Source organism: Solea solea, chromosome 7 (genome assembly GCF_958295425.1).
Source record: "Solea solea chromosome 7, fSolSol10.1, whole genome shotgun sequence".
Classification (NCBI taxonomy): domain Eukaryota; kingdom Metazoa; phylum Chordata; class Actinopteri; order Pleuronectiformes; family Soleidae; genus Solea; species Solea solea.
In genome coordinates, this window is record NC_081140.1 from 1679911 (window position 1) to 1703340 (window position 23430).

The following is a 23430-nucleotide window of genomic DNA, read 5'->3' on the forward strand; positions in this document are numbered from 1 at the left end:
AATCTGACATTTAATTAGAGGCCTTCCCAACTCTTCCAAAACAATGAATACAATGAACACTGCAGCACAATCATTCAATCAATTCACTCACACTAATAATCACACAATAATTAAATCAATAGTCATAGTCAAAGTGTGACAGTTCAGCTACACCAACGACAATCATATCATTCTCATGTTACTGTGGAAACTCCACTTTCAAGTTAAAGAGTCAGCGACGTCAACACAGAAACTTCAACTAAAATAAACTTGTTAAACATCAATGAAATAAAATACATTTTAGATCTAAACTTTGTTTCAAAAGAATTAAAACAAGTTCTTCAGGAAGTTCTGATCAAACTAATCAATACTGAGGTGGTTCTTTCACATTTTCACTATTATCTCATAGAGTTTTAAGTTCTACACACCTTCATAGTTTTATGTACCTGTCCTGCATGTCTTAGACGTTTTGTCTGCTCTAACACAACTGATCAAATGTTCAGTTCATCAACAAGTTCTGCAGAAGCCTGTTAACGACCCTTTCATGTGAATCAGGTTTGCGGGACAGGACACTATCACATTTGAAGTGTTTATTTATTTTTTTAATATTATTTTATTATTTATTTTGTGTATACTGCTTTAAGTCTTTTCATTTCATAGTCATCATCATCATCATCATCATCATAATCATCATGTCTTATCATTTTGGAAACTTTTGGTTGTTGTATAATCTTTGCCAAGAGATGTTAGTGTTGTCCATGGTACAGTTGCACTTAAAGTCACAAAGAAAATTCTGTGGTTGTGTATAATAATAACAACAACAACATTATTATTATGATTATGATTATTATTGCTATCATTATTATTGTTATAATAATGAATAATAATAATAATAATAATAATAATAATGATAATAATAATAATAACAATAATAATAATAATCTTTAATGTGCACAGATGTGAAAATTCATTTTTGGATTCACAGGGCAATTTTAAAATAGCACATCACATAAACCACTGACACAATCACAAGAAACAAGAAAGAAATAATAAATAATATACCTCTCTCATAATATGATAAGCATTTGTTTTATCTGTTACCAGTTCTCACTGTCTGGATAATAACAATAACAATAAATAAATATCACTTTATATTGTGTTTTCAACACAGCAGTAACAGTTATGTTCTTCATAAAGTCACCAATACTGGCCTCTGCTGTCCGGTGAAGAAAACTGCAACTACAACACAGGAGATCAACGTTAATTCAGTGGTGAAATGTTCACACGTTTAACATCTAAACAACATCTATACAACATTACATCTATACAACATTTTATCTACACAACATTTCATCCTTACATTTAATTTATACAACATTGCATCTATACAACATTTCATCTACACAACATTTCATCCTTACATTTCATTTATACAACATTGCATCTATACAACATTTCATCTATACATCTATAAAACATTTAATCTATTCAACATTTCATCTATACATCTATAAAACATTTAATCTATAAAACATTTAATCTATACAATATTTAATCTATACAACATTTCATCTATACAATTCAACTATACAATTCAACTATACAACATTTGATCTATTTAATATCATCCATACAACATTACACCTATACAACATTTCATCTATACAACATTACGTCTATACAACATTACACCTATACAACATTTCATCTATACAACATTTTATCTATACATTTCAACTATACAACATTTCATCTATTTAATATCATCGATACAACATTACACCTATACAACATTTCATCGATACAACATTACACCTATACAACATTTCATCTATACAACATTTCATCTATAAATTTCAACTATACAACATTTCATCTATTCAATATCATCGATACAACATTACACCTATACAACATTACATGTATACAACATCATCTATATGTTACATCTATACAACATTTCATCCATACATTATCTGTACAATATATAATCAATATATGCATGAGAATCTATCTATATACTGTCTTCATTTATGTTATTGATATTTTATGTTTCTATACATTTGACTGCACTTGACTTGTGCTCGTATATATGTTTATATCTTTATATTTTTATGATTGTAGATCTCAGGAAGTAACTAATAGTGACTAACTAAAGTTAATATTATTACTATTATTATTATTATTATTATTATTATCATCATCATCGTTATAATAATATAATAATAACAACAATAATAATAATAATAATACTAATAATATAATAATAATAATAATAATAATAATAATAAAGATAATAATAATAACTAATGGTGACTTTCAATAAATAGAACTAAACTTAAGTTAAGTTAAGGTAAAGCAAAGTATTCTCATCAATGTCTCACAAACAGATCTGATGAAATCCTGATGCAATATTTCTAAAGAAACAAAGTTGACACAGTTAGGAATTATTATTCTTGTTATTATGAAGTTGGACAAGCCTAAGGTGTTAATCACTGTTCTTCACATCATTCTTTCAAATTAAAGCCGCTCCCAAATGACAAAGCCCCCAGAGACAGAGACACACACACCTTTTTAATTAAAAGAGGCCTAACAGGCAAATCAGCTCCATATTAATATTCCCTTTGGCTGAAAAATAACAATAACATCAAATTAAATATCACACAGTCCACTGCCTTGTTAAAGCAGGTGTGTTTGTTTTGATTAGTTGTCAAAAGTTTAACTTTAATTAATATATCCAAATACAGAGCTCCATAAAAAAGATGCTACACTGAGGAAAAAAAAAATCATTTTAAAATAGTAATTATATTATTAGATGTATGTTCATGTTTGTTTGACCTTTTCATTGATCTCAGAAAGCCCTTTGTGATAAATCAATTCTATATTATTCAAAATAAACTTGAACAGCATTAATTATGCTCACTCATCACTGGCTCATTTAGTTTGACATATTGATGTCACTACGAGTTATAAGGTGTAGTGATTCAGTATATAAATAATCCTTATAATAGTCAAAGATAATCTCAGCTCAAAAGCCCAGAAGATGTTTATGTTTATACATCTAAGAAGAGACGATGATGGACATACATGTCAAATATGCTCCCTTGGTCTTCACTGAGGTTAAAGATTTACAGGATTATCTATTATCTGTGTGGCCTCATGTCCCGCTCATCATATCTCTTCCTCTTCACAGTTCCCAAATCCACTCAGAACTTGGTGAAACGGCTGCACTTTGGTCATGGAACAATCTGCAAAATTCAATTCCAGCTTCAGAATTTTATTTCAAAACTCTACAAACCGTTGTGTGTAAATGTTATTCTGAAACTGGACTTAAATGATTTTGAACACAAGATTCTATGTTGAGAAGACCCGGGTTCGAGCCCCGGTTAGAACAAGGGCCTTTCTGCATGGAGTTTGCATGTTCTCCCCGTGTGTGCGTGGGTTCTCTCCGGGTTCTCCGGCTTCCTCCCACAGTCCAAAAACATGCAATGTGGGGATAAGGTAAATTGGACACTCTAAATTGACCATAGGAGTGAGTGTGAGAGTGAATGGTTGTTTGTCTCTATCTGTGTGTGGCCCTGCGATGGACTGGCGAACTGTCCAGGGTGTACCCCGCCTATCGCCCGATGTAGCTGAGATTGGCACAGCACCCCCTGCGACCCTCTGGTGGAGCATAAAGCGGTAGATGATGGATGGATGGATGGATGGATTCTATGTTGATCTTTTTGTTACAGAATTGCCTATTTGCAATAGAAGAAATGAAATGAAATTAACAAACTGACTTTGTTCTTCGAAATGTATTATTGGATACCATATTTATGACAACTGTGGCTCAGCACTGTCCTTGGTGCGTGCAGTGATGGCCCTGATGAGCTTAGTTAAATCAGCTGGTCATGTGATCATTGGCAAGTCTGAATCTTCTTCAACAATAATACTGTCATGTACTACAGGACCAGAAGTGTCTGTAGGGGTTATTTTGTGTATTTTGAGTAAACTCTTCAACCTCTCTCTCTCTCTCTCTCTCTCTCTCTTTCTCTCTCCCTTCTTGTAAATGGTCAGATAAGTCATTCAGCTACTTCAGTGAGTGTTTAAGCAGCAGGAAGTGCCTCCATTGCCAGTGACCTCTATCAAAGCAGAGCCCTTACTCAGCCGGTCAAACACTTTGGTTGGACGTGGGTCGGGGCAGTCAACAGTGACAGTGATTATGGCAGCAACGACATGGCCATCTTTCTTGCTGCAGCCAGAGGGAGGTGTGTGTGTGTGTGTGTGTGTGTGTGGGGAAACAGAGAAATCTGATGAAAGTGGTGGAAAGGTTAGGCACTCATTGTGGGTTTCCTGGCCCACATAGAGAAGAACAACCTTTTGAAGCGACTGAGTCTGCACATTACATTCTGTCAGTTCATTGGTGTGGAGGCCTGGATCACTGCTGACAGTCTTGTCACTCCCACCAGCTTCAGTGTGTCGGGAGGTTCACTGAGCTTTGCTGTGAAAAAGGCCAATATCAGCAGTTTAGATTATTTTTTAATCAAAGGTTTCTGGGAGAGAGACTGCCAGGAGGGCAGTGGGGGCACCCTGGCAGAGACTGTACCTTGTAAAGAAAATCACTATCTATTGAACTCAAAGATGATGATGTGGCAGAGCTGGGATACTCCAGTAACTTCTTCCTGTATTCCTCCTTAGCCTCCCTGATTTTCGCCTTCAGTTGCCCCTGGATTGTTCTCACCTCCTCCCTGTTACCAGCTTTGAAGGCCCTCTTCTTGTCATGGGGGATGGCTTTGATGTCCTTTGTCACCCACGGCTTGTTGTTGGAGTAACAATAAATAGTCCTGGTTGCGACACTGGAGTCACAGAAGGTGATGTAGTTTGTGATCATCAATGTCCTCTCAATGTGGTTCAAAGAGTGCCTGCCAGTCCGTCACATCAAAGCAGCCCTGTAATGTCTCATAAGTCTCCTCTGACCACCTAACCCTGACCCAGAGTGGAAGAAGTACTTCCACGGCAAAAAAAAGACCAGAATTCTCTCTATCCACATTTTCCTAGAGTGCACAGGTTGACTAAGTAAAATATTAAAGATGATGGCTTAAGTTAGAGAGGAATAACCACAGGAGCGACTGCAACAGGCTGCATGCCCCCTAACCTCATGTTTTCTTTCAGATCAGACACTTTGAAACCTGTGCTTGTCTCAGTGACAAAACCAAGTCACTTTTATCGCAGCCTATGTCAGCTCTCCTGGAAAGTTCAGTGTTGTTGTAGAAATATTTGCTATTCTGGCTTCAAGTTTTGGATTTTTATCCCAAAAAGCTGCATTATCTTATTGAAAGCAGAGAAGAATACGAAGAAGAATATGATGGGGAAGACAACACCAAACTCATTCTGAATGTAATTAGGTGACAACTAGTTTTTTGTTTGTTTCTGTTCTTTTCTATAATTCTGTTTAACTGAACTCTAAAATGTATATGGAAATATGAACAGTATATTTAGGTGACATCTATTAATGATATATGTGAAAGAAGAGTCATATAAGCCTTTCTGAATGATGAAGTAAGTAAATACACAATTACTCTCTGATTTCAACGTTATCACGGTGCAATTAAATGATAAAACCTACAATCTCACAAACAAGAACATTACAGTTTCATCTCATGAGGCTTCACTTTAGAGCTCCTCCTTGTTTTTAAATGTGTATAAAGTGCTGCAGTGAGATGTCAGGCTGGTTGACCTGCAGCGGAGCAGAGCTATGCTTTTTTTCAGGCTGCTACTCGTGGTTCGTCTCATTGTACAGGGAGAGTGTGTGTGTCGACTCCAGGGCTCACCACAACCACCTGAACTGGCTCAGGATGGCGACCTCATTATAGGAGGCATTTTTTCATTTCACACGGGGCAGGATTATGTATCTAACACATTTCAGATCATTCCCGGAGTACGAAAGTGTAAAAAGTAGGTATTGTATTTGTGGTATGTTGTTGACGATGAACACATTTTGTATTTAAGCCAGTAACACACTGAGACACGATCTTCACTTTTTTCACCATATCAGCTTTAATTTTAGAGAATTCAAATTTGCTCAAGCAATGATCTTTGCTATAAACGAGATCAACCACAATCCTGAAATGATGCCTAATGTTCAGCTCGGATACAAGATATATGATAACTGTGGAAGCATGGACATACTGAGAGCCGCCCTGGCACTGGTGAGTGGAATAAAGGGAGAAATCAGCGATGATGTCTGCACTGATGCTGAGACAGTTCTAGCTATCCTGGGACATTCGGGATCAACACCAACTATTGCATTTGAAAGAGTTGTTGGAAGGTTTCATATACCTGTGGTAAGTATCACAAATATAGACATCTAAGTATGTAATATTGTGTTCACTGGGCTTCTGTATACTTAAGCATTTGATGTATATCTCATTGCAGATAAGTCATTTTGCCACATGCTCCTGTCTGAGCAACAGGGAAGAGTATCCCACCTTCTTCAGAACAATTCCCAGTGACTACTATCAGAGCAGAGCACTGGCAAAGCTCGTCAAATTCTTCAGTTGGACTTGGATTGGAGCAGTGGCTGTCGATAACGAATATGGCCACAGTGGCATAGCTGCATTTATCCAAGCTGCGCAAGAATATGGAATTTGCATCGAGTATTCAGAATCATTCTCATCGTCAGATCCACCTGATCGTCTCCAAAGAATAATAAACATTATTAAACAAGCTGATTCCAGAGTCATTGTGGCTTTTATGTCTCACAGAGAAGTCAAGTTGCTGGCAACAGCATTGTACAAAGAGAATATCACAGGACTGCAGTGGGTTGGCAGTGATGCCTGGATCACAGATAATTCTCTGACTGACATCGAGGGACACAGCGTCCTGCTGGGTTCACTCGGCTTCACTGTCAGCCGAGCTGAGATCCCAGGGCTGGAGAGGCACCTGAGGCAGCTCCACCCCTCACACTTTCCTGACAGTCAGTTTGTCAGAGATTTCTGGGAGGACACGTTTGACTGCTCACTGAATGAAACTGCGGACACACAAAGAAAACCATGCAGTGGCTCTGAGAGCTTAGAAAATGTAGAATCACAATTCACGGATGTGTCTGAGCTGAGATTTACTAACAATGTGTACAAGTCAGTCTATGCAGTGGCTCACGCTCTTGACAACCTGATGAAATGTGAACACGGTAAGGGGCCCTTTGCATCTGGAACGTGTGCAGATATAAAACACATTCAGCCTTGGCAGGTGAGGAACCAACAGTAAAGAGTGACAGGGAAGAAATTCAAAAAGACATCTGTCATGTAATTGCTGTGTAATGTGTCAAATACAGGTCGTGCAGTATCTCAGCACTGTGAATTTTACCACTGAGGAAGGGGAAAGAGTTTATTTTGACGACAATGGCGACTCACCAGCGAGATATGAACTCATTAATTTACAACTGAAAAACAAGGGAACCATGACAGGAGTAACAGTTGGTCTTTATGATGCTTCTCTTCCAGTGAGTCATCAGTTTATAATGAATAACATCCCAGTTGTCTGGGGAAATGGACAGACTGAGGTAAAATGAAGAATGGTTTCCTGAATATTGCTCGAAAAAACGTTCAATGGATGTTGACATTTGTGTGTTTTATGTGCAGAAGGCGCCCGTGTCTGTCTGCACTGAGAGCTGTGTTCAAGGAACTTATAAAGTCCTTCAGAAAGGAAGAGCAGTCTGTTGTTATGACTGTGTTCCCTGTCCAGCAGGTGAAATCAGTAATATAACAGGTAAATAACTGTGTCCTTGTATTTTGTATTCAAATTCAAATTAACAATATAAAATATTCTCTTGAGAAGTTAATAAATAGTGTAAATAGTATTAAATTCTAAGCACCACATTTGCAGTTATAGCTGAAAAAGTCACAAATATTTTGATCAAGATTCAGATTATAAGAAGTTATTATTTTTCATTGGCATTAGGGACAAACTATTTTGATTTTCATGTTATCTGTTAACTTCAATGTTGTCCTACATTTCTTGTGTCCAGCTTTGCACCTTGATGTTTTTGGATAATTTTTATTTGGGGAACCTTTGTTGTTCTCTACTGCAGAAAATAACAGTATTAATATTTGGTGTATATACAATGTCAAGCTTTGAAATGACAACAGATTGTTGTTGTTTTTGTTTTTTTGCAGATTCAGTGGGCTGCATCAAATGCCCACTGGAGTTCTGGTCCAATAAGCAAAGAGATGTCTGCATCCCCAAAACAAAAGAGTTCCTGTCATATCATGAACTCCTTGGAACACTGTTAGTTGTATTTTCATTATTGGGTGTTTTTTTAACTTTGATGACGACACTTGTTTTCTACTGTCACAAAGAAACGCCGTTAGTACGAGCCAACAACTCTGAGCTGAGCTTTCTGCTGCTCTTCTCCTTGACTCTGTGTTTCCTGTGTTCTTTGACCTTCATCGGCCGGCCGTCTCAGTGGTCCTGCATGCTGCGGCACACTGCATTCGGCATCACCTTTGTCCTCTGTATCTCTTGTGTTCTGGGGAAAACCATAGTTGTTTTAATGGCTTTTAAAGCGACACTTCCAGGCAATAATGTGATGAAATGGTTTGGACCTGCACAGCAGAGATTCAGTGTTCTGGCTTTCACTCTCATACAGGTTTTAATTTGTATTCTGTGGCTAACGATCCAACCTCCTTATCCTTTGAAAAACCTGCTGCTGTATGAGGACAGAATCATCTTAGAGTGTGCTCTGGGTTCACCTGTGGGCTTCTGGGCTGTGTTAGGATACATAGGACTCTTAGCTTTGTTATGTTTTGTTCTCGCCTTTTTGGCTCGAAAGTTACCAGATCATTTTAACGAAGCTAAGTTCATCACGTTCAGCATGTTAATATTCTGTGCAGTCTGGATCACATTTATTCCAGCTTATGTCAGCTCACCTGGAAAATTCACCGTGGCTGTGGAGATATTTGCTATTTTAGCCTCTAGTTATGGACTTCTCTTCTGCATATTTGCTCCAAAATGTTTTGTGATATTGTTTAGGCCCGAACATAACACCAAGAAACACATAATGGGGAAAACATCTAATCATGATATTCATTATTAAGCACTGTCATTATTTAGTCATTATAGTTGTTTGACTATACTGTATAAACTTTATAATCATTTGCTCCTATTTTTTTGTGAATAAATCTTCAATTTTTGTTTCTAGTAATTCTGTAATGTTTCCATTAAATGTGTTCATATATTTTTATTATTGTGCTCTTATGCATATTTTTTCCAAGTATTTTGTTTGACCCTAATACTCTGTACATTGTCAATGGTCATTGCTCAGATATTTAATACAAGGAGAAATCTGTGTGCGAGAATTATAAAGCAAGTTTAACTGTGATATTAGTACTAGTGTTAATATTAGTCTGAAATCGCATTTATGTGTTTATGAATAAACTATTATCTCCTCCAGGGAGGGAATGGAAAACAACGTACTGAGAACAATGTTACCTTCATCAAACAGATGATGTAGATGTCTCTGATTAATCAGGAACTACAGAAATGTGGCGTGAGGCTGTGACATCGGTCGAGCAAGAACCTGTTATATTTGGAAATGGCTCAAATCAAGCAGGGTTGATAAAGTTACATGAAAACAATAATAATAATAATAATAATAATAATAATAGGTCCGATTTTTATAGCGCTTTAACACATGAAAACAGTCATGCATGTAACCACTTTATCTAAACAGGTAACACAATGTATGCAGATCAAGATAATCCAGATTTAGCCTTAGCTGTGCGTGATGTAAGCTTGTAACTTTTGTGAATCTATTATTTATTCAAGGGGCTGATGTACAAGTGAACAGTGAGCAAAGCAGGAAGAAATCCTCCTTTAGCTGTGGAGTGAATGTTTCAGTGGAGTTGCTTTGAAAGACCTGTTATCGTCCCATCCCCCAAAAATATTCTAAAAAAACAAAAATTAGTCTACATTCACTGTGTCCTTATTTATTTATTTACTTATTTACGATTTCAGCCGTCACTTTTCTAAAAAAAAGAAAAAGGCTCCTGAATTGTCAGCACCTTTAATCATTGGTGACCAAAATTACAAAATATCTCTGGTCCTTTTGTGATATCCATAATATTAATCAACACCAATGTTTGTTAACCTTAGATGATAATGATTAACATAAGGAGGGTGAAAGGGAAATATAGTGTTCACTAACCGGATGCACACATGCAGTTTTTAATCACTCTATCTGTGCAGGCCAAGAATAGGTTATTATGAGGTCAAATAATAAATTGAAGACAATATAATTGTACACAGCATGACGTGCTTACGAGGAGGAAAGATTTATTAAGACATAATATTTTTGATTAAATTACATAAGAAGCCCTGAAAGCAGTCTCACAATTCCCCTGACATTTATAGGGAAAAAAGTAAAAAAATTAAGGGTTAAGGGTCGAATTTCAGATAAACTCTGATGCAACAAATTGTAAATAAGTTACAGATTCACACAAAAAAACAACACTGAAGGAAAAACAAAATAAAATAAATGAGTACCCATGTGTTTAATACTCCTGTGGGAAAAGTGCCACAGGCTCCACGTTCCCATGTTACATTCAGCTTCACTGGGAATAACAGATGGCACATTTGTTCAAGCGTAAACGTTGGAGCTTTACTCATTAACTACTCTGTCATAACATGTATGTGTTAAACTTAAATTGATTAAGGGTTTGTTTTGATCCCTCTTGACCTTCCCTGTTATTTTGCTCTCATCAATCACCTTCGGTAAACTGTATCATGGTATTGCTTCATATTTTTATAATGGACAACTGTCCATAATGAGAATGAAGGATTCTGGCCTCAGCAGACACTGGTGAGGGTGATGGCTGCCTATTTGAAAAGAGGAAGAATGATGGATCGGATGACACTGAGATGACTGGCCAGTGAATGAGCAGATGAAGACACGATGAAGAGGAAGACAGCCTCTACACTGTCACAGGAAGATGTGCAACATGGAATTTATGGCGTATTTCCACCGGCTGTACTCGCCTTGGCACAGCACAACACGATTAGGTTGCTCCACTACAAAAAAGTACCTACTTAACGTGGGCGACACACACACACACACACACACACACACACAAGTGACTAGTGACTTTACACCAGACTCCTGTAGTTGTTGGAGATTTACCCACATTTTTCGGATTGTTGAGTAGTTTTAACTGATCTACTGTTCGGCTTGAGTTCTGTCCACATGTCTCCGGAGTACAGCCTCCTACTCCACAGAATACAGCGGCAGAGGTCTGTGATGTCGCTCGCGATCGTCTGCGTTGTCCCTAAATTCACCACTCCACTTTAACAGACTCTGTTAAATGTAGAGGTTGGAGATTAACCCACGTTTTTAGGATTCTTAAGTAGTTTTAACTGATCTACAGTTCGGCGCTGTTCGGCTTGATTTGTGTGTGGGACGTCTCTTCCTGTGACAGGACTCTGGCCAGTGGCTGGCAGTCTGACCACCATAGTTACCTACTCAGCACACTTTTGGAACCTGGCCTGAGCAGGTACTAAAAATAGTACCTGGTACCAGGTACTAAAAATAGTACCTGGTACCAGGTACTATTTTTAGTACCTGGTACCAGGTACTAAAAATAGTACCTGGTACCAGGTACTAAAAATAGTACCTGGTACCAGGTAATATGCTACTGGAAACACTACTTAAACCGTGCCGTGGTGAGCCGGTGGAAATGCGCCAATAGTCAAGTTAAAACAGAGCAGCAGACTCAGGGATCGAAGTCAATCAAACTGCTTTTTCGCAGCATATTACCTGGAATTATTTTCAGGCCACCTCTTTATGTCTTTCCACCATGCTGATATTGGTAAATTTAAAATGATGACATTCCACAGAGTTGCTCAGTTCCCCACAGTGTCAGTGCAGTCAGTTTACAATTGACTGGTTATTGTTACATTCATATTGTTAATTAATCATTTAAATTTGACAATAAGACCTTAGTGTGGTAAATGATATCACTCATGACACCATGAAGACAATCAAAATGTGAATTAAAAAATTATATGAGCTATCACGACATTGGAAATCCAATTGAATAGAGGATTTGGAGAATTGTGACGCCTCGAATGTCAACAACCAAAATTCAGATGTGTTTCCAAATATGATATTTTTTTCCTGGAGCCACAATCTACATCCCCAGACGATCAAATTCTAAACTTTTTGAGTTTTGCTCACAAACAAAAGGACAGATAAGGATAGGAAGAATTGAAGGATTCTGGTTTATTTCCTCAATTGCAAAGATCATCGTCTGGTAAAATTTTAATTCTCTTGCATTTATGCTAGAAAAAAAGAGTACTTTGAATTCATAACATGCATTTTGGAGGATCAGGTATGGTTTCAAATGTGGGCACACTGAATTTGTAACGTGTACGAAAGGTGAAAATGGTCTGCTAGTGATGTTTCATTCGTGAACGATTAGTTCAATATGAACTAATCTCGGGAGTAATGAGTTGTCTCAGTGAGTGATTCGTTCATTTTCATGCAGTACCTTCCTTCGCCACATGGCAGGCAGCTGCATAAGTTCAGTCAGCAGGACAGGAAACAGAAATGATTAATTCAGGACTCACTCAACTGAGTGGTTCGTTCGTTAATTTTCATGCAGTACCTTCCTTCACCACACAGTGGCAGGCAGCTGCATAAGCTCAGCAGGACAGGAAACAGAAATGATTAGTTCAGGATTCACTCAACTGAGCGTCCGTCCTCAGGTCACGTGACAGCTACCTAGTCACCGTCGTGCTGTTAAACAACAATGGCAGGGAGGATACAGGACACAAATCAGACGTCACAGACGCTTTGATTCACCCTATCACCATTAGTGACCATGCACCAGTTTCACTAAAGATAACTAATATGGCCATCACACCACCAATCAGAAACTGGACATTTAATACGTCATTACTAGATGATCCAAATTTCTTCAAATACTTTGAAAAAGAATGGTTAATATTTCTAGAAACAAACGACCTGCCAGGAACACAACCAGGTGTCCTCTGGGAGGCAGCAAAAGCAGTTATGAGGGGTAGAATAATCTCATACTCCTCATTTAAAAAGAAGAAAGAAAACCTACTGGAATTAGAACTACAACATTAAATAAAAACATTAGAAACTGCCTCTGCTGCATCCTTAGATGAGAACTTGGGGAATAATGTAAGAAAATTAAAACTTGAATTAAACAGAATAATAGAAAGGAAAAAGCAATCCAACTTTTTTTTTACGCTTGGAAAACTTTGAACATAACAATAAATCCAGTAAATACCTAGCTAACCAACTTAAATTAAACAAGGAAAAAACAACTATCCACTCCATAAAAGACTCAGACGGTAAACTAACCCATGCACCGGAAGAAATAAACAACATTTTTAGAGATTTCTATAAAAACTTATACTCATCAAACAATAACTCATCAAGTACAGACATAAACAGATTTTTAAACTCCATAGATCTACCAAACCTTAATAATGAACAGGTTAAGTCTATGGAGTCCCATATCACAATAGCTGAACTAAATGAGGCCCTACACCATATGCCAAACAGGAAAGCCCCAGGACCAGACGGATTCCCAGTGGAATTCTACAAAACATTCTGGTCCATACTAGCACCAACATTCTATAAAATGATAATAAAAATCAAGGAAAGTAACACTCTCCCCACACACAGAAATACAGCACATATCTTTCTCCACCTCAAACCTGAGAAAGACCCGTCACTCCCATCCAGCTATCGCCCCATCTCACTCATAAACGTAGATCTTAAAATCATCTGCAAAGCCTTAGCAAGGAGACTGGAAAAAATCACCCCCTTCATAATTCACCCAGATCAGACAGGATTCATTAAGGATAGACATTCAACTAATAATACACACAGATTAGTAAATATAATAGACTACTGCACAATCAATACATTTAGAGCAGCAGTGGTTTCACTAGATGCAGAAAAAGCATTTGATAGAGTAAACTGGAAATTCCTACTTTCCTACCACAATGGAAAAATTTGGATTCGGAGAAAAATTCATCTCCTGGATCAAAATGTTATACAGTTCACCCAGTGCCTCTGTCAGAACAAATGATCAAACTTCTCCAAGCTTCACTCTCCAGAGAGGCACCAGACAAGGCTGTCCACTCTCCCCATCACTATTTGCCATCTTTATTGAACCACTCGCAGCGGCTATTCGCACAAACAAAAATATCAAAGTTATTCAAACAACAAAACTACATCACAAAATAAGCCTCTATGCTGATGATGTATTACTTTTCCTCCAAGACTCACAAAGCTCTCTTTCCGAGACTATTGCACTTCTTAATAAATTCTCAGCCATATCAGATTACTCGATAAACTGGGCAAAATCGATCCTCCTATCAATCAACCATGACTTCAAATCATCACCATCCTATCCTCTGAAATCTGGAAACATTAGATATTTGGGTGTACATTTTTCCTCCAGGCTGTCAGATCTAGCACAATTAAACTATACTCCACTACTTAAATCAATAGAGGATGACCTCCTACGATGGAATTCCTTAACTATATCACTTATGGGAAGAGTTAACACCAGGAAAATGATGATCTTACCAAATATCAATTACCTCTTCTCAATGATCCCAACTAAACCCTCACCAATCTGGTTTAAATCCTGAGACTCTGCCACCACAAAATTCCTCTGGAAAACCAAACCAGCATGCATCAGTTTAAAAACACTCCAAAAAGCAAAAGCGTATGGTGGTCTGGAACTACTTTCTTGCAAATAAGCTTCACTATGTCCAAAAATGGTTTCAACTCAAACCACTGGACAGTCTGTGGCTAGACATTGAACAAACACTCTGTAAATAAATTAAAATCTCCGATTCGCCATTTATAAGCAAAACCATCAAACGGAATCAGTGCTTTAAAAGCATAAATATAAATACCTCCCTGTCAGCCTGGTGGGAATTCATCAAACTCACTGGGTCCTCGCATATCCCATGTAAATATACCCCAATCTGGAGTAATCCAGACATACTACGGAATAAAACAACACTAAAACTCAAATCATGGCAAGAAAAAGGTATAAGGCACCTGGAACAAATTATCAAAGATAACAAATTCATTCCATTTCAGAACTTAGTGGAACAATATGGCATTAACAGCAACACATCCTTTGATTATCTACAAATAAAATCTGTAATCCAGATGAGGTTTAAAACCAGTAAATTGGATCTAGAACTACCTCCAATGATCAAACAATTTCTAAACCCAAATCTCCAAAACCCAAGTCTCCCAAAGTGGTGTCTAAAACACATGCACTATTGACTAAAAACGATTGTACAATCTCTTTACCAACCACAAAATGGGAGGCAGACCTATCCATCAGCCTAGATGAAAATTTCTGGTTACAGATATCATCTAACACATTCAAAATGATAAAAAATCCAGACCTACAACTAATACAATACAAAATCTTACACAGAACACACTACACAGGACAAAGGATGTTCAGAATGGGGTTCTCACAATCAAATAACTGCACAAACTGCAACGAAAACACAGCAGATAGCTACATGCATGCTATATGGCTATGCACACCAGTGTATACATTCTGGTGTAGGGTATGCGAGGACCTCTCAGCATGTCTCAAATACACCATACCACCTTCCCCCACGCTATGCATACTGGGTGATTTAAACGGAATACATATAGACATGGAAAAATCTCACATATTAATCACTAGCCTAATCATCGCCAAGAAAACTATCCCCCTATCCCCGATAAACAAGAAAAACTTAAGTTTAAACCAATACAGAAATTAAATTTTAGATCACATCTCTATGGAGAGAATGTCTGCTTCCATAAAGAAACCATTACCTATCTTTGATTTGACCTGGACACCTCTAATTGATTATATTTCCTAGTGTGGGTTGGTGACTGTGTCTTCCCTGGTCGGTCTGTGGTGCTGCGGGCCGTGCATCTGGGGTGCCGGGGTTGTCTGGTGGTCTGTGTGGGTTGGTGGCCCTGGGTCTACCGTCCCTCGGTGGCTGTGGGTCTGCCCTGCGGGAGTTGGGGTGGATCTGTGGGGGGGCTGCCACCTTAGCCTGGGGGCCCGTGGAGGTTGGGGGGGGTGGTCCGTGGGCTCGGGCTGGGCTGGCGCCGTGCTGCGGGTGGGGGTAGGGGCTCTGGGTCTCTGCACGCTGGGGCCCGTGGGGCACTGGGGGGTGGAGTTGGCCCCTAGCGGGGGGGGGGGGGGGGTGATCCCCCCTGGGATCTGCCCTCCGGGGTGGCGGGGAGGTGCGTGCTGCTGTGCCCCTGCTGCGCTCTGGGGCACACGGGGGGCACCTTGCTTTGGGGACCTTTGGGGTGGGAGATGGGGTGGGGCGTGGGCCTGGTCTGGACTGTCCCTGGGCGGCTGTGGGTGGGGCCGGGGTCTGGGGATTGCTGCCGTTGGGAATGCCGTGGTGGCCTGGGTGTGGGTCCGGCCTTGTCGGGGGTGGTGTGCTCACCGGGGGCCTACCTTCCGGTCGGGTGTGGGGGTATCTGGTCCTCCGCCCCGGCGGCACTCATGGGGTGCCATGGTGTGTCCCTAGCCTGGACGGGTTGTTCCGTTCTTGGCAGGGGATGTGGGGATGTGTTGGGGGACCCCTCTCCGGGGCACCGCGGGGTTGGGCGCGGCGGGTCCTTGGACCACTGGCTTTGCCTCTACCTGGGGAATCTGCCCTGGACCGGCTCGGGGGTCTGCCTCTCTTCCGTCTCTGGGGGCCCCCTTGGCTGGTGTCCCTACGTGGGCCTCCGCTTGTCCCTCCCTGGGCTAGGGGGCATGCGGTCGGCTTCTGGGGGGCGGTGGGGGTGACTGTGTTGGGTATCTGGCCGGCGGTCTGGGGGGGGCTCTGCTCCCCCCGGTGGAGGGCCCTGCCCTCGGGCACTGGTTGGCTCTGGGTGCGGGGACCCTGGGCCTCTGCAGCCTGCCTGGGTGTGGGGTGGCTCGGCCTCTGTCCGTGGTCTTGTCGCCGCCGGCTCCCTCGGGTCGGCCCTGGGTGGGGCCACACAGTCCCCGCACTCCTCCGACTGGCCCCCTGTGGGATGGATGTGTTTGGCCCGTCGCTGGGGACTGGCAGGACATTGGCACGGTCCCCCACCCAGATTCCAATCACACCTAATGACAACCCCTGCACATATACACTGATATGCGCGATCACACACACACACACACACACTAACACGCTAAGATAAATGAACTTAACTGATATAACTGTTGTAATCCCGGACATACTCTCTTGATGTGGTCGTTAACAATTACTATATAAACTGTATCTGAAAGTTTGTTCTGTATACGCTAAATAATTTCAACTGTTTAATGTTATTAACCTGTTACTAACACACTAATGTCATGCTAAAGTTGTCTATGTTCTGTCTTATCAGGTATGTTCTGTCTACTTTATATAATTTCAATTCAATGGTACTAACCCATGCATTATACTGTTGTCCACCTTGCTCTCTCTCTCTCGCTCTCTTTCTCTCTCTCACTCCCCCTCCCTTCCTGCTCCCCGCTCACTTCCCCTCCCCTTGTCAGTCCACTCCCTGTCCCCCTGTCCGGTCCGGCTGCCCGCAACACATAATCATAAAACAAATAAATAAAAATACTGCAGTTCCGAGTATCACAGACTCGTCCTGCACATAACAAATCTGTCCGACACCACAAGGCATGCAGCCAACCATATTACATGTCCTGGGTACTGGACAGGACAGGTTAAAAAAAATAATAATAATCCTGAAGAAGACTGAAAAGAACACTTCTTTCTGACTAAGGCTGTCCCAGACCATGGATTGACGATCAATCCATGGTCTAATCATCAGCACGTTGAAGATTTTAATGTAAAAATACTTTTTGCAAATTGAGATAAATTTTAAATCACATGTTTAACTGTGTTCTATGATACAGATCCTTACAATCAAGCCTTCATTAATGAAAAAACAACATTAAACAGATGAGCCTGTGCAGTACAGTCATGACTGAACGGACTGGAACAATCAGCAAAGGGAATTTAAATACTAACTATTCACAACAACACAATTTATAATAATGATAGTTTTACAAGTGAGTGCCTGCATGGAGGTCACATGTTCTCCCCGTGTGTGTGCGCGTGGTTTTCTCCCTTTTTCTCCCACAGTCCAAACACATGCAGATTTGGGGATTAGGTAAACTGGACGCTCTAAATGTAATGTGTAATGTATGTATATCTGCTTCATACTGCTCATACATCAGAAAACTAAAAACTGATGTTTTAGTCAGACTAGGATTTTGTAACTACTTTGTACAACTTGGATTTTTTTGTGAATATTATTTTATCTTGAAGAGTGACAAACTGTGAGTTAAGCAGTCATTATTTGAAGTGTATCCTTGTGTTCTGACGTCACGACACAAAACGACAAACATGCCCCTGAGAACGGCGCAGTAAGTTCCCTCCTACAGTTCCGAAGCAGAGAGGAAGCTATAAAACTCATCCTTCCAGCAAAGACGCCAGTGCCAAAGGCGAGAGGCAGTGAGATGACAACGCTCACATTCATCTTCTTAACACTGTTGACTTGGACAGTGTTGTCTGGCTCGTGGCTCAGCCTCAACTGTCTCAAGCTCAGGCTGTCCGGCAACGATGACGAGACAAAGAGCTTCAGCTCAAGTGCTTTATATCAAAAGGCTGTTATTCACACATTACAACTGACAGTGACATGTGAGAGGTGAGTAAATGACTTTACTGCTTGACTTGACTTGCTTTTTCTCAATCTGTTTTTGTCAAGGATGTAGAAACCCTATAGTGTGGTTTCCCACACATTCATCAGCAATTAGCTTGTGACTTAATGATTCCTCAGTGAGGAGGCAGCATGAATCATGGGGTCCTAAAGGCCCTGAACAAGACAATTACACAATCTCCAGAGGAACTTTGATGAGTCAATTACAATTCAGTCATTTTACTCTAATGGACAAAATGAAAGTGTCATATTTTAATGACCATAGATTTGAATGTTGTAAGTGAGCAGATGGGAAAATAATGCAGCATAATAATAATTAAGTGTAATGACAATGTGACATTAAACTGTACATTCTAATCATGAGCTATTGTCTGTAAATTTAGATTTCTTGGAATGAGGGACGTGATCACAGAAGACTGCACTTCCATGTTTGTCAGTGGTTGTGTCAACACTTGTAAGCGAGTGCAGGACGCTGTGAGTGAAGAGGAGCAACACAGAAAGAGCTGCAAATCTGATATTCAGCAGCTGTGGGTGTGTTTCCAGTCAAAGAGCAGCTGTCTTTCACATAGAACACAAGTGAGCACCTGAGCTGAAGTGAAGTGTACCTTAAATGTATGAAGATATTTGAGTGTTTTCATCACAGATACGATTAGAACTCATCTGCAGCGCCCACATCTATTCTCAAAGATTAATTTCTGCAATTGTCTTCACAGTGTTGAGGGAGACTGGTGTCAGGACTTGCTGTATGCAGCATTTCACTTTTCTTATTTGAATTACTCTGTGAAGATCAGTGTGTTTTATTGTATTATTAGTGTTCAGCTTTGGGGCTTTGTAAAGTAATTTATATATTGTCAGTACACAAGTATTTCTTAGGCTTAGAGGTTTAATAAAAATATAACTTTGTCAGATAGAGAACATGTAAATGGATGAGCAGCAAAGAGTTCTTTATTTGTTTGAAAATTCAAAAGAAAAATCTCTCAAAGATAGAATGAACAGAGTAATGTTTTTATTTGTCTAATTCATTCTTGTACACCTACATTTAAAATAGTATAATATATATGTTGTCATATCACCCACCTGTATTTGCAGAAATGTGTTTTAACAAATGATTCTGTCAACAGATAATGTCAAAGGTCAACGCAACACTGTGTTCCATAGAGACATTTCTCACACAAGCAGGTAAAACACATGTAAAGACAAAAGGAGCAAAGATAATATTGCTCAGTGTTTTTTATAAAAAGCTAAAACCTTTTTTTTTCTGCTGATGGCGTCACAGGCAGCGTGAACAGTGTGCGGCCTCACGCCAGCACATGGAAGGTGGATGCTGGTTTTCTGGCAACTGTGTTACTGTTTGGAACCTACATGAAAAGAATGATACTATCAGCGAACAGTGTTCCCCCTGGCAGTGACAGTAACTCCACAATGATGATGCTTTTAATCATGACACTGCACCGTTTTTCACCATCAGTCATCATCCAGCAGCTGTATGAGTGGCCCTACATCACTGTGGTCATCTCTTGTGCAGTGTGTCTCTCTTATGTTCTCATTAGAGCTGCAAACGTGTCCCTGGCCTGCAAAGTTGCCTGGAAGATGATGAAAGTGCTTTGTCTGTTGCAGCAGCGGCTCTGGACTCTGCCTTTTACTGTCATGTTTGTGTGGTTTACATGTAGCCTACTGTTTCTCAACAAGAACATGAAACTCTGGATTGAAGACAAAGATGTTGGATCAACATTAAGATACCGGGCTTTGTTGGAACTGCTGGTGACGTTGTATTGTATGTTCATCTTACTTCCCAGTTTGCTGCAGTTTATCCTGATGAAACTGAATTTTTTGAGTGTCCATTTACACGTGCAGCTGGTAACGTGTCTTCAGAATTCAAGGGTGCCCACAAAGTATGTTCTGGTCATGAAGATTCACAGGTTCATCTGAACTTACTTTTCTCACATCTTTGAGTGTACCATTCAATCTGTCATGATATAAAAAAAAAAACATAATATTTTATATTATTTAGTTTTTCTTAATAGCAGACACTGAAGTCAAGGCAGTTGAAAGTAATAAGCATCTGCCACTGTTTAAATTTGTTCTGCAAATGTATTTGTACAAATTTCACTTTATTTGAATAAACGTCTCAGATGTGTTCATTAATGGAAAAAAGTAATATAAAACCTCACTTTGAGAGTAAATACTTGGTTTGAAAAATTTGGCTCGTGGCTCAAAAAATCAATATAACTGTTTTTTTCTTGTAAGATATTGAATGAATGTAAACTATATCAAATAAAAAAGGAGGTAATATATACTTGTGTGTCCTCTGCTCTGCTCAGAATTGACCTTTAAATCAACAGACAATCAACAGACAATGGTCACATTGAAGAGCAGCTTTTTTTAAAGGAGAGCAAATAATACCACATGATCACAGTTAGTATGATTGAAACATTTAAGCCACTGGAGAATCACTTAAATATAAATAACAAAACACTTTGAATATAAGTTTGGAAAAACTTAAAAATTGATAAAATGAAGGAAAATCTTTGACATTTTGTTTTCAAACTGATCAAAGTTTGACAGTTTAGGTCTCGTCCACGAAACTCACCAATTCTCCTTCTTCTTCTCCTAATAAATTCTGACAGGCTGTACACCGAGAGGTTAATTGCTGCCCTCCAAAGGTTGAAGTAGTGAATCATAGTTCTTCTGACTGTTGGTTTTACTCTTAATCTGATTATAATTAACATCCTGAAAATCAGATATATATTTAAATATCAAAAATATATTTTTTCAACAAAGTTGTTTTTTAAATAGTGATTTTCTTCTAGTTCTAGTTTTAATATATATTTTTATTGATTTATTATTTTATTTATAGTGCAGTAAATGGAGAGGACGCTGGTGTGTGATGTGTCTCAGTCAAACATGGACAAGTCAAATAATTCACCTTCAACCTGGAATACGATTTACAAGCACAACTTATCTCACTTATATCACAGATGTATAATTTGGAACAACAGGTAAAATAAATTAAATCAATAATTAAATAAAATAAAAAATGAATTGAAATGACTTTAAAAAGAGACATTTTATCTAATTATACCATAATTATATAGAGTTATTATTTTAGAGTTTTTTTAATATATTTATTCATGTCTTCTCCAGATTTTTAAAACATCTGAAAGAATTCTGGGATGTGGTCGGCCGTTAAGAAAACTTTGAGCAAACACCGGCCACATGTGAAGGAGCAGACGATTCGATGAATCTGGCTTATACTGGCTGCAAGCCACTAAAATGAAGTCCCATTTAAATCACTGAGGTTAAAAATTAGATGATGCTGTGGATAGGAATACTACAGTTGATGGGAAAATGGGGGAAAAAGGCCATAAGACTAGTATTAACATACAAGTTAATGGAGTGGACATTGAAAGGGAGTACAAAGTGCTGGGAGTGATTATTGATGACATGTTAAGTTGGAAGCCACACACCAAACAGTTAAAAGGTAAGCTGGCCAGGAGTGTGTCCATACTTTGGAGGGCACAAAAACTATTAAACCAGAAGGCACTGTACTTGTTGTACTGCGCACTAGTCTCTCCACACCTGCAATACTGTACAGAGGTCTGGGGACACACTTACAAAACCACTACTTATTCCCTGTTTATACTCCAAAAAAGAGCCTTGAGAATTCTACACTATGCCAGTTACAGAGAACATACAAATCAACTATTTATCAAATCAAAAATACTCAAATTCTATGACTTAATAAAATACCGCACAGTACAGATGATTTACAGGGCTACCAACAAAAACCTCCCTCACAATCTACAGATATTATTTCTGAACAGAGGGGAGGGACACAATCTAAGAGGGAACATGAGGTTCAGGCAGAGAAGGGTAAGAACTACATTAAAATCCTTTACCGTATCGGTCACGGGGGTCAGGCAGTGGAATAATCTGGATGAGGAGATGAAAAAATCAGCAAAACTGAGTGTATTTTAAAAGAAGTATGTAGAGATGACTATTAATCAATACATAATGACCCAGGAGGAAAGTATGACAAAGGTCAGGGACAGAAATCTGAAGACACTGTGTGGAAACGGCAGCGGAAGCAAATGTAACCTAACAAAAAAAACAAGAAGCGAATGTACCCAAACAACAGCTGACACTGACACAAATGTCAACACATGAGAAGTATTTAGCTGCCCCTGTGAATCAAGTCACTACGGAGAATCAATTGATCCAAGATGGAACTGCTAAGCTGGTCACTGAATGCGATCGACAGAGTGTTCTCAACAAGAAGTGCAGGTTCTGGTGAACCTAGTTGCCCAGATGGGACCTTCATGGCTGGCTACATTCAGGACGGATGGGGTAAGTGGAAAGTCGTGTGCCTTGCCGCACTGGATGTAGAGGATGTCGAGGATGTGTACATATTCACATTCATGATGATTGGAATGCTCTCCCTGGGATGTGGTATGTTCCTGCAATACCGGAAACTGAGAAAGATCGGCAATGAGTTGATCAATGTGAAGGTGGAAAGCACAATAACAAAGAGAGCCATGGTCTCCACAACCCTTGAGCACGTGAAAAGAATGGAGAAGCAAAGCGAGGCGAATCCTACAGATGAGATGGATGACTTAAGAAAAAAAAAAAAAAATGATGCATTGACCTCTACTGATTGGATTATTTTGTGACTTTTGGGAAGTTGAATACGCCAGGCAACAAGT

At 39.4% G+C, this 23430-nt stretch overlaps 3 protein-coding genes across 4 annotated transcripts; 2 read left to right on the forward strand and 1 right to left on the reverse strand.

Annotated features, from left to right (window-relative positions):
• The first annotated feature begins 5765 nt into the window (after positions 1-5765).
• LOC131462447 (extracellular calcium-sensing receptor-like) lies at positions 5766-9055 on the forward strand. The gene is made up of 6 exons (XM_058633689.1): positions 5766-5916; positions 6017-6305; positions 6397-7209; positions 7295-7522; positions 7602-7728; positions 8136-9055. The coding sequence occupies exons 2-6, from the start codon at positions 6051-6053 to the stop codon at positions 9053-9055; spliced, it is 2343 nt and encodes a 780-aa protein (XP_058489672.1). The 5' UTR covers positions 5766-5916; positions 6017-6050.
• A 6824-nt stretch (positions 9056-15879) lies between these two features.
• On the reverse strand, positions 15880-17450 carry LOC131462816 (proline-rich protein 2-like). Its single transcript, XM_058634351.1, has 3 exons — positions 17447-17450; positions 16686-17135; positions 15880-16445 (listed from the first exon to the last, which is right to left on the reverse strand). The coding sequence occupies exons 1-3, from the start codon at positions 17448-17450 to the stop codon at positions 15880-15882; spliced, it is 1020 nt and encodes a 339-aa protein (XP_058490334.1).
• Positions 17451-18526: 1076 nt separating this feature from the next.
• LOC131462452 (uncharacterized) lies at positions 18527-20926 on the forward strand. 2 transcript variants are annotated; one of them, XM_058633694.1, is made up of 4 exons: positions 18527-18715; positions 19111-19303; positions 19849-19906; positions 20004-20926. In XM_058633694.1, the coding sequence occupies exons 1-4, from the start codon at positions 18528-18530 to the stop codon at positions 20654-20656; spliced, it is 1092 nt and encodes a 363-aa protein (XP_058489677.1). In that variant the 5' UTR covers position 18527; the 3' UTR covers positions 20657-20926. The 2 variants fall into 2 exon arrangements, with proteins under 2 accessions (XP_058489677.1, XP_058489678.1); XM_058633695.1 differs by having other exon boundaries at positions 19111-19258.
• The last annotated feature ends 2504 nt before the right edge of the window (positions 20927-23430 follow it).

Coding starts and splice junctions, on each gene's coding strand:
- LOC131462447 (XM_058633689.1), top strand. CDS start 6,051: ATGATCTTTGCTATAAACGAGATCAACCACAATCCTGAAATGATGCCT. Junction 7,210..7,294: donor AACACATTCAGCCTTGGCAG/GTGAGGAACCAA, acceptor TGTCAAATACAG/GTCGTGCAGTATCTCAGCAC. Junction 7,729..8,135: donor TGAAATCAGTAATATAACAG/GTAAATAACTGT, acceptor GTTTTTTTGCAG/ATTCAGTGGGCTGCATCAAA.
- LOC131462816 (XM_058634351.1), bottom strand. Junction 16,446..16,685: donor GTCCAGGGCAGATTCCCCAG/GTAGAGGCAAAG, acceptor ACCCACACCCAG/GCCACCACGGCATTCCCAAC.
- LOC131462452 (XM_058633694.1), top strand. CDS start 18,528: ATGACAACGCTCACATTCATCTTCTTAACACTGTTGACTTGGACAGTG. Junction 18,716..19,110: donor CTGACAGTGACATGTGAGAG/GTGAGTAAATGA, acceptor CTGTAAATTTAG/ATTTCTTGGAATGAGGGACG. Junction 19,907..20,003: donor GACATTTCTCACACAAGCAG/GTAAAACACATG, acceptor ATGGCGTCACAG/GCAGCGTGAACAGTGTGCGG.